The 13,894-nt window shown below is 48.9% G+C and overlaps 1 protein-coding gene across 1 annotated transcript in view; it reads left to right on the top strand.

Moving 5' to 3' along the window:
* The window catches only part of FRMPD2 (FERM and PDZ domain containing 2), a 104,387-nt gene extending 91,657 nt beyond the window's left edge, over nt 1-12,730 (top strand). The window contains exons 26-30 of the mRNA XM_068982291.1: nt 48-195; nt 2,641-2,855; nt 5,832-5,930; nt 9,347-9,690; nt 12,682-12,730. Coding sequence (XP_068838392.1) covers nt 48-195; nt 2,641-2,855; nt 5,832-5,930; nt 9,347-9,690; nt 12,682-12,730 — 855 coding nt within the window. The remainder of the gene's footprint in view (nt 1-47; nt 196-2,640; nt 2,856-5,831; nt 5,931-9,346; nt 9,691-12,681) is intronic.
* The last annotated feature ends 1,164 nt before the right edge of the window (nt 12,731-13,894 follow it).

The raw sequence follows: 13,894 nt of genomic DNA on the forward strand, positions 1-13,894 counted from the left end.
GGTTTCCATATGAGGTGTAAATTGAGTTCATCCACCCGCACTTCTAGGTTGCAAGACTGGTCTTAGAGAGAAGAGGCCCCAGGATTGCACAGCAGTGTCCTTCTGCTAATGACAGGATGGGAGAGGAGTGCACGGCTGTTTCCTTGGCAACAGTCTCGCCTGGAAGGCCCGCAAGCAGTGTCTCGGCGACAGATGGTGAGAGGAGAGAGAATTGAGCGTTACTATTGTCATGTCATCCTATGCTGCTTTTGAATTGTCATCTCCAAAGGGAACGCAGGAAGGCTTCATCTGGGTTCTCAAAAGATAATGAGCAGTGGCGGTTATAATGGGGCCGACTTTCTGATGTGATGGAAGGCAATCTAATGAAGTATTTCTGGGGAAAAAATGCATTGTCCAAAATATGATGACCAGGTATAATTCTGCCCCAAAGCCTTCTGGGGTTTTCTGATCAGCTGCTGGAATGCTTGTGTATAAGTATTTGAGGTTGAAATTGAAATGAAAGGGTCATGCCTTTTCTGACCAAATGTCCATATTTCAGCCAAGATTTTTTTGGCAAAATCTGAGGAATGCTGAGGTGGGTGAGGAGAGGAAGGTGCTCAGAAACCTAGCCTAGTTATTAGCATTTAAAAAAGCAAATGCTAATACAGGGACACTGTAGCGCATCTTCTGATGGGTTGCCTTTCTGACTTCCCTATGGTTTTGTTTCCTGCTGGTACTCTTGCCTGGAAAATCCCATGGATGAAGGAGCCTGGTGGGCTTCAGTCCATGGGGTAGCTAAGAGTTGGACATGACTGAGCGACTTCACTTCACTTTTCACTTTCACACACTGGAGAAGGAAGTGGCAACCCAGTCCAGTGTTCTTGCCTGGAGAATCCCAGGGACGGGGGAGCCTGGTGGGCTGCCGTCTGTGGGGTCGCACAGAGTCGGACACGACTGAAGTGACTTAACAGAAGCAGCAGCAGCAGCAGCAGCAGGAAGACACTTATTCCCTTAAAATATCATGATTTGGAGCTTAACCGCTCTTCAACCCCTTTATGGAGATTTTTCTGAAGGCATAAGTCAGGTCGCATACACGTGGTGGAGGGGGAAGGCGTGTGCGTGAAATAAGCCCGTCTGCTCTTTCATCGTTCCTCAGCTCACTCCACAGAGGACCTTTGAGAAACTGACTGCAGAGTGAGCTACGGTGGTCAGATGCTGCTGCTGAAAGTGGTCACGTGACATCCCCGAACCTAATTGCTTCAGACACTTTCATTCTTGCCCCAAATCCGAGTTTATAAATTAGTGCTCTGCCCCTCTATTGGGATGGTCCAGGCAGACTAGGGGAGGCCTAGGGACCTCTTTGGCTGCCAGACTATAACAGTTCCTGAGTCTGTTTCCACCTTGGGTGCCCAGAAGCAGTTGTTTTGTCTGCGGTCAGTTCATAGGGCCAAACAAAATGGCAGCAAAAACATTTTCATAGAGTTGGCCATAATTATTGTCATGATCTAGTTATTCCCAAAGTTTTTTTCAAGTACACTAAAAGATGACTGGGTTTCTAAAAGGGTAACAGGAATATATGAGATACAATTTTATTAAATGATACGGGTCTATTGTAGATGGCTATCCAAAATCACTGCAGATGGTGACTGCAGCCATGAAATTAAAAGACGCTTAGTCCTTGGAAGGAAAGTTATGACTAACCTAGATAGCATATTCAAAAGCAGAGACATTACTTTGCCAACAAAGGTCTGTCTAGTCAAGGCTATGGTTTTTCCAGTGGTCATGTATGGATGTGAAAGTTGGACTGTGAAGAAAGCTGAGCACCGAAGAATTGATGCTTTTGAACTGTGGTGTTGGAGAAGACTCTTGAGAGTCCCTTGGACTGCAAGGAGATCCAACCAGTCCATTCTAAAGGAGATCAGTCCTGGCTGTTCTTTGGAAGGATTGATGCTAAAGCTGAAACTTTCGCCACCTTATGTGAACAGTTGACTTATTGGAAAAGCCTCTGATGCTGGAAGGGATTGGGGGCCAGAGGAGAAGGGGACGACAGAGGATGAGATGGCTGGATGGCATCACTGACTCAATGGACGTGAGTTTGAGTGAACTCTGGAAGTTGGTGATAGACAGGGAGGCCTGGTGTGCTGCGATTCATGGGGTCACAAAGAGTCAGGCACGACTGAGCGACTGAACTGAACTGAACTGATACATTGTATCTCTACATCTAACTTTGCTGGCTATCTCTAATTGCTCTGTCCAATATGGTAGCCACTTGCCCATGTGGCTATTGAACACTTGAGGTGTAGCCAATCCAAATTGATAAAATACATGCTTAAGTTTTAAAGATTTAGTTCATAAGAAGAATGTAAGATACCTCATTGATAATTTTGTTCACATTGATTGCATGTTGAAAAGGTAATATTTTAGACATGTTGGGTTAAACTTTGAAATTGCCTACGTAGCTTGCATACGCAGCTCACATCTTTCTATTGGATGGCATTGACCTATAAAATGTATAATAGACGCTGTATAAAAGTGAACAAAGTGAAATCTTTTAACATAAAACAGAAAAAATTCATCTATTTGACAATTTGCATTTTGAGGCTGGCAAATTTCATCTGTAGTTTACTGAAGGATGGATCTCATTCACATCCCATGATACAGGCCCCAAGTTTGAAGTCAAGCTAAAAAAGAATGCCAGTGGCTTGGGATTCAGTTTTGTGCAGATGGAGAGCGAGCACTGCGGCCACCTCAAGAATGGTCTCGTGATGGTTAAGCGGCTTTTCCCTGGGCAGCCGGCGGAAGAGAATGGGGTCATCGCAGTAGGTGACGTTATCCTGGCCGTGAATGGAAGGTCCACGGAAGGCCTGGACTTCCAGGTGGGAGGACGTGAGGGGTGCAGTCCTGTTTGTGGACTAAGGTTTGTGGGCTGAGGACGTTCCTTCCAGGGCCACCCTCCCTCAGTGAGGAATACTCTGGGCTGCTGGAGATCACACCTGGAGTCTGAGCTTGAATCACATAAAGAGAGAAACTGGCAGAACATCCTCATATTAAAATTTTCATCTCCATTCTGAAGTATCTGACCTTGAGGAAGCCTTGTTTCAAGTTAGGTTAGTAATGAAACTCAAGATAAAACTCTGACTTCTGTGCTAAAGGTCTCCTAATACTCACTCCCAGAGGTGGGCATGAATCAATGGGCCACTGTAGGTCCTTTTCTCCTTTCGTCCCCATTTCTCTATTAAATTTACAGCGTTGACATATAGAGTTGGGTAGGTTGTTGTGTTTATGATAAAAAACATAATAAGAAAGTAAAAAGTGGACACTAAAGGAGAAGAGGGCAGCAGAGGATGAGCTAGTCAGATGGCATCAATGGATGTGAATCCAAGTGAACTCCAGGACATCGTGAAGGACAGAGAAGCCTGACGTGCTGCAGTCCATGGGGTCACAAACAGTTGGGCATGATTTAGTGACTGAACAACAACAATGTTTATGGCATAACATCTCAGTGAAGTATTGTACGTATCAGTCAAGGTCCTGGCAGAAATTGGACCATTTGAGAAAGCTTGATAAAGGTGTGGAGGTTGCTGGGAAACTCAAGGGAGAGTGTAGAGCCCTGGGGCTGAGAGCGGTGGGGGCAGTTATCTAGCCTCTCCCCCAAGTCCAGAGGGAGTGGGTAGAAGCAGCTACGAAGCGCAGAAACTGCGTGAGCTGGTGAAGTAGACTCGCTGACATGAGCTATGAAATTAGCTGAGGGATATCACGATTCCGTGATAACCACATGGGCAGGAAAGCCAACCTGGACGTCCCCCTCTTCCTCAGGTCTGACCCCTGCTCACCCACTCGGCCTAACCCAGCAGAAAGCTTCTCTGTAGCCCACGATGCAGGTCCACCTCCAGGGGACAGAGCAAGGTGCATGAAGGAGGGATGGGGGAGGATGGAGAATCCTCGGAACAAGATTAGAGGGGGGGTGTCTCCATCCATCCTGCACCCTTCATCTGATCAAGAACTGTCCTCTAAGAACTGCTGCTGGGCCAGCAACTGTATGAGGGACTGGAGACACACAGGCGGACAGTTTGTAGGGGCCCAGAACTCATGGGGCTGGTGGGATAGACAAGAACGACACTCACTGCGGGAAGTACGTGAGAGAGAAAAGCCCCGCTCCGCTGCTTGCACAAGGGGGCTGAGAAGGAGCCCCTCCTGTGGCTGTCCACTGTAGCTGTGGTGCTGACCTCCTGTGGCTGCCCACTGTAGCTGGGGGCGCTGACCTTCTGTGGCTGTCCACTGTAGCTGGGGGCACTGACCTTCTGTGGCTGTCCACTGTAGCTGGGGCCCTGACCTTCTGTGGCTGTCCACTGTAGCTGGGGGCGCTGACTTTCTGTGGCTGTCCACTGTAGCTGGGGGCGCTGACCTTCTGTGGCTGTCCACTGTAGCTGGGGGCGCTGACTTTCTGTGGCTGTCCATTGTAGCTGGGGGCGCTGACTTTCTGTGGCTGTCCACTGTAGCTGGGGGCACTGACTTTCTGTGGCTGTCCACTGTAGCTGGGGGCACTGACTTTCTGTGGCTGCCCACTGTAGCTGGGGGCGCTGACCTCCTGTGGCTGCCCACTGTAGCTGGGGGCGCTGACCTTCTGTGGCTGTCCACTGTAGCTGGGGGCGCTGACTTTCTGTGGCTGTCCACTGTAGCTGTGGTGCTGACCTCCTGTGGCTGTCCACTGTAGCTGGGGGCCCTGACCTTCTGTGGCTGTCCACTGTAGCTGGGGGCACTGACTTTCTGTGGCTGTCCACTGTAGCTGGGGGCACTGACTTTCTGTGGCTGTCCACTGTAGCTGGGGGCGGTGACCTTCTGTGGCTGTCCACTGTAGCTGGGGGCGCTGAGTAGGATCCAGATCAGTGGTTCCCAGGTAGGGGTGAAACTGCCTCTTGGAACATTTGGTGAAGCCCAGAGACGCTTGTGGTTGTCACAGCTAATGGTATCTAATGGGTAGACCAGAGATGTTGCTCAACACCTGCAATGCACAGGACAGCTCTGACAACAGTTATTCAGCCTAAAGTGCCAGCAGTGCTGAGACGTTGAGAAGTCCTGGTCTAGTTAGGTGATAAGAGCTCCTCAGGCAACCTCACACCTGGGGCTTAGAGGATGGCTTGGAGCAAGAGGTTCACTATGGTGGGAGCTGCAGAGGTAGGGGCAGAGAGGAGAAAGTGGGAGAGAGGCAGCAGGTAAGACCAGGTTCTGGGTGCTGAGGGTGCTTATGCTGAGGGTGAGGTGAGCCAGAGAGGGGGTTCGGCAGAAGAACCTGATGATATCTGCGTTTTGGAACGATAGCACATTAGCAATGTGGAGGAAGGGAGGTGGGTGAGGGTGGAGGGGCCAGGGAGCAGAGAGGAGGCCACTGCAGCGTCACAGGTGAGAAGTTCCGAGGGCCTGAGCTGAGCCTGGGCAGAAGCTCGGGGCTGACGGTCAGGCTTTAGAGATTGGAGTGGTGGCGTTTATGTGACCGATAGCTCCTGATATGAGCAGGGTAGAGAAGCAATGAACACTGAAATGGGAAGAGTCATTTGCTAGAATCACTCTTTCTCTCTGAAGAAGAGGCATCAGTATTGGCAGATGCTGCTGTGCAAAGGCCCTGAGCAGACCTTGATCGTTTAAAGCTCAGTGTTGGCTCATCATTTTGTGGCCTTGGATCCATGCATTTGGGGGAATCAGGCCCACAGCAGTGCTCTCCAAAGTTCTCTGCAGCCAAGACACAGAACGAGGTAGGGAGAGGAGGGGCCAGAGAGATGGTGGGGAACACAGAGGAGGACGCCCCCACAGCCAGGCCAGCCCCACAACTAACCATAGATTTTGGTTTCTGGTAGGAGGTGCTCCATTTACTTCGAGGCGCCTCACAGGAAGTCACGCTCCTGCTTTGCCGACCCCCTCCAGTTGCGCTGCCTGAGATGGACCAGGGCTGGCAGGTAAGGGGTGCTGCCCTCTGCTCTCTCCACTTGCATCATGTTCAGGCATCCCTTTCTTGTCTGGTGGGTCCTGAGAAGCCTAACTTTTGCCTTCAATAGGGTTCAATGCCGTCTTATTTCATTGGGGCAGGAACATAGCTCACTAACCTCAACTAGTCTGTGACAAGCTCATAAGGCCCTATCTCTCTCTTCCTCTTCCTCCTTCTGCCTCTCCCAATATTTGGGTCTTCCCATAGTTGGTTACATATTTAAACCTTGACTGTGAAACTTCTAGAGCTGGGTTCTCTGGCATCAGAGGCAGCCAGGCATCAGAGAGGGGAAACCAGGAACAAGGGGAGTGCGTATAAAACCAGATACAGGGGAGGTAAGAATTTCCATTCTGAAGAATGAAATGGAGGGGGAAATGGGAAGGGTCTAATTCCACCCTTCTAAAACATGGATTAGGCATGTATAGTCTGGTGCAGAGAAGACAGGCATTGGAATCTGGAAAATTCAGATTGTTATGTTGATGCCTGTATTAGGTTCTTGGGAGAAATATAACAAATAGGATATGTGTGTGCATGTGTGTAGAGAGAGAGAGAAGGAGAGAGAGAGAAGGAGAGAGAGAGAGAGAGATTAAGGAACTGACTCGGGTAATCACGGGGCTTCAGTTCAGTTCAGTCTCTCAGTTGTATCCGACTCTTTGTGACCCCATGGACTGCAGCACACCAGGCTTCCCTGTTGCGGGGCTTGACCAGTCTAAATTCCGTGGAACAGGCTGCCTGACTGGAAATCTACCAGAGAGTTGATGGCACAGTGTGAATCTTAAGGCAGTCTGGAGGCAGGACTCATATTTTCTTGGGGATCTCAGTAATTTTTCTCCTAAGGCCTTCAACTGACAGAATGAGGCTCTCTCACATTATAGAAGGTTATTTGTGTCACTCAAAGTATACTGATTTATAGACAACTCTCTCATTTAAAAAATAGCTTTAGGGTCACATCTAGATTTGTATTTGAACAAATATCTGGGTACTCTCCTGGAGAAGGAAATGGCGACCCACTCCAGTACTCTTGCCTGGAAAATCCCATGGATGGAGGGGCCTGGTAGGCTACAGTCCATGGGGTCGCAATGAGTCGGACACGACTGAGTGACTTCACTTTCGCTTTCTATGGCCTAGCCAGGTTGACGCTTAGCGTTACCCATCACATTGCCACCTGCTGAGCCTGCAGGACACAGAGTCTGTGCCAGAGCCTGGAGTGCCGGAGGTGGAGGGGGACAGCTCTTGGGAACCCCCTTTGTGAGGGTGAGAGAAGCAGGGCTGGGCGGAAGGGGAAGTAAGTGAGCTTCAGCTGCAATAGGGGCTTCAGCTGAGCCCAGAGGGAACTCTGAAGCTGAGATGGCCTCTCAGAGCTGTCCTTAACTGGAACAAAAGAGCCTGCACCTTTGCTATCTGCACTAAACAGCACTGGGGTATGAGCTGCCCAAGGGAGGGGCCTAACTGGCTGAGGCAGTTCCCTTAAGCTGAACACAATTCCTGGGAGGGGCTTGCTGTGAGCCACCAGCAACCAGCAGACCTCGCTCATGGAGGAGGGTCTGCATGGACACCTGTGTACCTGCTCTGTTTGCTGCAAGGACCTTGGACACTTGCCTAACTTCTCTAGGTCTCATGACTCCTCATCTGAGACGTGGATAAGCCATGTATAAAATCAATCACTTATCACTGAGGGTGACAGTCGGTAGAGACAGCACAGGGATTTGGTGACCCACGTATTCTAGATGCTTGGACCCTAAGAGGTCATTTTATACCAACTTTGGTGAGACAAGAGCTATAGGAAGGAAATCAGAGAGCTGCTAGTTTGGAAAAGAAGGTAGATGATAGCAATTGTGTTAAGCAAGTGAACAGGGTGGGAGAGGGTCAAATTTCACACACTCAAAGATCATCAGGCCGAGGGGCTGGTACCCTGTGTCTTTGTTCAGATATCTGGTAAATGCCGAGGAAACAGTTGTCCTGTCCTGGAGAAGAGCTTCTACCAGAGAACCCAGAAGTGTCCAATGGAGAGGGTTTGAGGCGAGGAATGGTGGGCATGCTTCTCTCCTCATGCCTGAGGGCCACATGGAAGAAGCATTTTCATTCATTCACTTGGCTCCAGAGGTCTGATTGAAGACCAAGGAAGGGAGACTTTGGTTTAGAATTAGAATAGTTACAAGAAGGAGGCAGCTATGCAAACATCTGGAGTTGGTCACTTCAGGCAGAAGGAATAGCAAGTGCAAACACTAGATTTTTGAAGGATGCAAAGATAAGGATTGTGCTTGGATGGTAGTTAATGAAGGGAACTGTGGAAGGGGGGGGGTTGTGGAGGGGGTTGGGAGCCGCATCATGTAGGGCTTGTAGGTTTTGGTAATGTGCTGATTCCATCCTGGCTGCCACGGGAAGCCACTGGGCTGGGGAGGTGGGAGGATGAAGGCTGAAGCAGAAATATGGCCTCCTCTGGCCCGCACTTTGGAGAGGTCACTTAGGTTGCCGGGAGAGATGGAGTAGGGCAGGTAATCTGGCAGTGATTCAGGTAACATTTTGTGTCTTAGACTCGGGCTGTGGCCAGAGAGCTGTAAGAAGGAGTCAGATTGAGGATACTCTGGGAGGTAAAGCCATGGGATGATTTTTAGACTAGACATTGGTGTGAAGACCGGGAGTGGAGTTGGCTCAAGTGACTGAATGAATGGTGGCGCCACTTACCAAGACAGGACGTGCTTGGAGGGAGCAGTTTAAGGCATGTGGAAAGAGGCAGTAGTTCTTAATAGCATGCGAACAAACGTTATAGCGCATTCAGTGGAGATACCTGCCAGGGCTGGAAAACGTGAATTCAAAATTACCAGCAAATAGTGCCACTGAAAGCTGTAAATTTGATGAGATCATCTCGGGGAGGAATACCGAAAAAGTCAAGAAGAGGGCTGAGAAATGAGCAACGCGACACCCCGACACTGAGGAGTCTGGTCCAAAGAAATGAGGTAATGCATGAGACCGAGAAGGAGGCTTGGCGGTGATTCGGAGAAGGGTGGAGCTCAGGGTAAACTCAGTGTTTAAGTAGAGTAAACGAGTAAAGGACATTCTCAGGAAGGAGGAGGGTCCCATTATGTCGAACATTGTTGAGAGTTAGGGATGAAGACAGAGAATCATCTTTTGGCTTTAGAAAGACGAAGGTAACTAGAGATCCTAATTAGACATCTTTCAGTTGAGTGATGGAGACAGAAGCCTGGTTTGGGTGGGTGCAAGGAAGAAGAGGTGGACACAGAAATAGTGAGTCTAGGCACTCATTTGAAGAGCATGGAAAAGGGGTGAATTGGTACCAACTGTGGTACCAACTGGTACAAAAGCAACATTTAGATTTTGCTCAGTGTGCACCATGGATCCAATAATCTGTAGTATTTTTTTCAATAGACACCTGTGCTCGTAGAAGACAAAGAATTCCCCAGGGCAGCATGTGCTGACTTGGAGCAGAGCCCCAGCCTGGATCAGGGGGACAGCCGGAGGGACAGTGCCTCCCCAGACACAGGGGAGGGCCTGGGTCTCCAGCCAGAGTTTTTCCAACAAGCCACCCAAGAGGTACAACAGGACCAGGACACAGAGAGACCCTGGGCCACTTCCTTGACTGATCCTCGGGATTCCTTCCCTCATCTATGCAGACTTCACCAAGAAATGGAGGCGTCAGCACTGGCTACCTCTTTGGAGAAGGATTTGAGGCAAAACTGTGATTCAGTTTGTGATATCGGGAGACTTGGAAGGTAAGGCTCAGTCCGTTTGCAGACATTTTGTGAATTGTATGCATGTCATCGCTAGAAATTACAAGCAAACAATTAATAACGTGGCTCAGATGCTTGCTGGGCCAGGAGGGTTCTGGGCATTTGAAGGGGAGGATGAAAGAAGAGGAACATGAAATCTGGAGCTGAGGTCATCACAGCTTGTGAGATTTTAGGAAAGCAAACCCCACCCCGTGGTCCTCCAGTATCCTTGGAGACTACAGACAGCAGGCCTTGGGATTTCTTCCTCGCATACAAACCTTTGTTCTGCATCCCTCATGGCCTCTTGAAGCTTTGTGATAAGAAAGAGTTTCCCTTGTGTGCAGCATCACTTCTATAGCTAATATGATGCTTTATAATCAACAGAAGCTTAAAAGAAAAAAACTACACCTTCAAAACCAGACTGAAGCCTTCATTAAAAAAAAAGATTATTTAATAGCATTTTTTGGCTGTGGTGGATCTTTGTTGCGGTTCGCAGGCTTTCTCTATTGCAGTGAGGCAGGGGCTATGCTTTCCTGCGGAGCGCAGAACTTCTCATTGCAGTGGCTTCTCTTGATGTAGAGCACGGGCTCTGGACACTCAGGTTTCAGTAGTTGCAGCTCACAGGCTCCAGAATGCTGGCTTGTAGCTGTGGTGCCGGGGTTTATTACTCTGAGGCATGTGGGATCTTCCTGTATCAGGGATCAAACTGGTGTCCCTTGCACTGCAAGACAGATTCTTAACCACTGGACCACGAGGGAGGCCCTGTAATGCTCATTTTAATAGCCACTTGTTTTTAACTTAATCTGCATTTTTGTGCTCATCCACCCCTGAGTATTTCCACTTCTCAGTCCTGTTCTGATGGAAAACAAACTCTTTCATTCAGTTTGATGAGTATTTACTATACATATCCAAGGTGTTTGGAAACCTGTTAGGAGCAAAGAGAGAGGTACGGATATGGAGAGAGGGTACGATATTGCCCCTAGGCATGGTGTTAGTTAGATGCATGGGCACAAAGCAGCCAAACAACGGGGAATAATGTTTCATGTTTGACACTGTATAATCCCACTGACATTAAATGGCCCTGAACTGTCGGCATCCTAGAAGGCTGATAAGGATAAATCTATAGGGACTCGTAGGTGGCATGAACTATAACGCAGTTGGGGTAATGCAATTAGACAGCGTTCGATCTGTGACAGGCAGAAGCCAGCCATGTTTCCCAGAAGCATCCAGATAGAATTTTTTAAAAGTATGCTGTACTGTGCCGGCCAAACAAAACTAAACTGCATCAGCTTCTCTTCCAATAGAACCTTAGCTTGCACCTGAAGCATGTATAGTTGGTGGCTTCCCCCTACAGGAGGGAAACCATGGCACATGGCCAGCAATCTTTGTTCCCCCAGCTCCTGGGCAGGGTCAGAACTAGGATTCCAGGGTGGGGTTGTGGTTCTTTGTGGATCTCCCTTGAATGTCCGCAGTTCAGTTCTGAAGTGACTGCCCCAGGTAACTGCCTCGTTGCTTCTGGCATCCATGAGTGAAGTTTTCTTTCAGTGGTTTAGATCAAAAAGACCACTGACTTCTTGATCATATGGCCTTGGTTTCAGCTCTGCTACTTACTAGCGTGTCTGGCGAATTGATTTCTCTGAGCTTGAGGCTTCTCAAACATTAATGAAGACCTTGGTAACTCCAAAGTGTGCTGTGGCCTTCAAAAGAAATAACGCATGCAGAGCGCCAGCCCAGAGCCTGGCACACAGCAAGAACCCTACACAACGCAGTTTTCCTTCTCTTTCCTCAGCCATTTCCAGCTAAAGACAGATCCAAGTCAATTGAAATGGCCAGCAAACTGCCAGATCTTACCATCCACCAGGTGGTTACTTTCCACAGTCAAGTGGCTGCCAGCACCCTTGCAAACCCACCATGGAGAAGATGAAATTCTCCTTTTCTTGCCCTGTTCTCTTCTTTTACCACACTGTACACATCCTACTGCCATATAGTAGTAGCTCCCTGCAAAACGTGTAAGAAACACAGTATTTGACTTCCTATGCCTCTTCTTGCCTCACCTCTCTTTTCCCACATCCACAAGCAAACCCCAGGTCAGAGCTCCAAGAGCAGTCGGGAGCCTGGGTGGGAAGGGTGGATGGAAAGGCAGTGATTCTCCCTGAGGTAAGAATGTCACCAGAATGGCCAGAATGTCGCCCTGGAGATCACTAACCCTTCTCCAGACACCCAGCAGCTTTGCCTCTTGCCTCTCAGGCTGATGGCTTCCCTGGATCTCTCTCCTGGTGGGGCCAGCAGCTAGAGCCCCAGATCCAATCTGGAGAGCGTGGAGATTATTAGAAAGATTGGAGGACCACAGTCGTGGAGGTGAGGTGTGGACAGCCAGCCGTTACCCTGTTGCCACCTGCTTCTTGACAGGGAAGGTGGGACAGGTTGGCTGCTGAGGGGTTGGGGGAGGGGAACAGAATGGGCCTGGGCACCAGGCTGGATTTCCTGTCCTTTGGTAAAGCTTCCATGATGTTCCCTCCCTATATTTATAAAGAAACACATTTTTCTACACAATTTGGTCGAGTAGTTTAAGGTTTTAAACCAATTTCTTAAAGTGCTGAGAGATTTTAAAATATTTTCTTAAAGTGAATGTCCTTACAGAATAGAGACCCTTTTTAAGCACACGAGTGTGTGTGTATTTACATGAAATGCACACTTACTTGAACCCTGTATCCCTCATGAGCAGAAAGAATGTCTCTTTGACAGCAAAACTCAGGTTGAGATAGCTGCTCTGGCTGTACCAGAAGGAGGGGCACCTGTATGGGTGTTTGGGAGCTCTTGGCTATAGGGAGTTGCCAGTGCTGATTTTAAGGGAAAGACGTATTGCAGGAAAGGGAAGGGGAGGGCAGGGGATGCTGACAAAACTAACCTGTTGATATGGGGGTGGGTAAGGAGGCTGATAAACAAGGACCTGTGTATTTGGTACAAAGATCAACCTGTCTGCATTTCTTGTAGATTCTCCTACTCATCTTCTCTAACCAGACTCTCTACAGATATTTTCTGAGTACCTTCTTTGCCTGTTGGAAGCCCTGTGCAAAATGCTCTTCATCTTCATGAACTGCTCTTTCTAATCAAAACGGAGTGTGTGGTGACTTTTGGAAACCCCTGGAAGCCTTGTTCTTTTACCATTGCTTATGCATCTTTGTCGCCAGACAATGAGCCTCGCCGTTCACCTGGTTCCTATGTCACGCAGGGAGTAAATGTCACTCCAGCTAGCTGTCTCTCCAAATAAGCACTTTTGAAATGCTCAGAAAAGGACCCGATATTTGCACAAAGTGCTTTGAAGGTCACCTGCTTGAGTTGTTCTGAGCCTCTTGCTTTGGACCTCTCCATCTAATTCCTCTGTTGAAAGAACTATAATCATAGTAGTTATCACGGCCTCCTCCATTTACTGAGAACTTACCCTGTACCAGGAGCCACGGCTGGCTGTATCAGAATTATTTAACTTAAGCAATCCAACACTCCTATAAGTTTCGTGACCTTCCCATTTTTTCGGATGAAAAAACCAAGGCTCTAGAGAAGTTAATAAACTTGCCTGAGGTCTGACTGTCTTCCCATATGAAGCATGGGTCAGAGCTCTGCTTTTGATCCGTGTCCTCTGGCGAGTCCCCCCACCATCTCCTGGACTCAGCAAGGAGCTCGCCCACTCTCATGGCATTCTGTTCTGTAGCACCAGCCACCTGACTGTAACATCTGTTCACTGCTCACTCTTCCCGTTAAGTCATGGACTCCTCAAGGTCAAGGGCCGCACCCTGTTCACTGTTCACCTCCTGGCCCCAGAGGGGTCTCTGGCAGGAACTGTCTGAAGCCTGGCTGGCTTGCCTGCGACATGTCATGACGGCATCCTGAAGGCAAGGGAAGGTGGGGAGTGGGGTTTGTGATCAACCCTGGAAGACACGTGGGTTTCTGGTTTCTAGTCCTGAACTGTACAGTGATAATGAGGAACGTGACATGCACCCTCCACCTGGGACCCTTTCTCCTACCTCGGAGGATGAAGTGTGTCTTACTATCAACCCCTCACTGGGAGACCGGCTACCCTGTGGAGAATGCTTGGAGGCAGATTCAGGGACCATTCCCTTACCACAGTTCTGTTTCTGGGGTACTTTCTCACAGTCTTTGCCTCCAGGAGTGTCCCATGAGAGTGAGAGTGAGTGGGAAGACGCCGAGG

This window comes from Capricornis sumatraensis, chromosome 10, assembly GCF_032405125.1.
Source record: "Capricornis sumatraensis isolate serow.1 chromosome 10, serow.2, whole genome shotgun sequence".
Classification (NCBI taxonomy): Eukaryota; Metazoa; Chordata; class Mammalia; order Artiodactyla; family Bovidae; genus Capricornis; species Capricornis sumatraensis.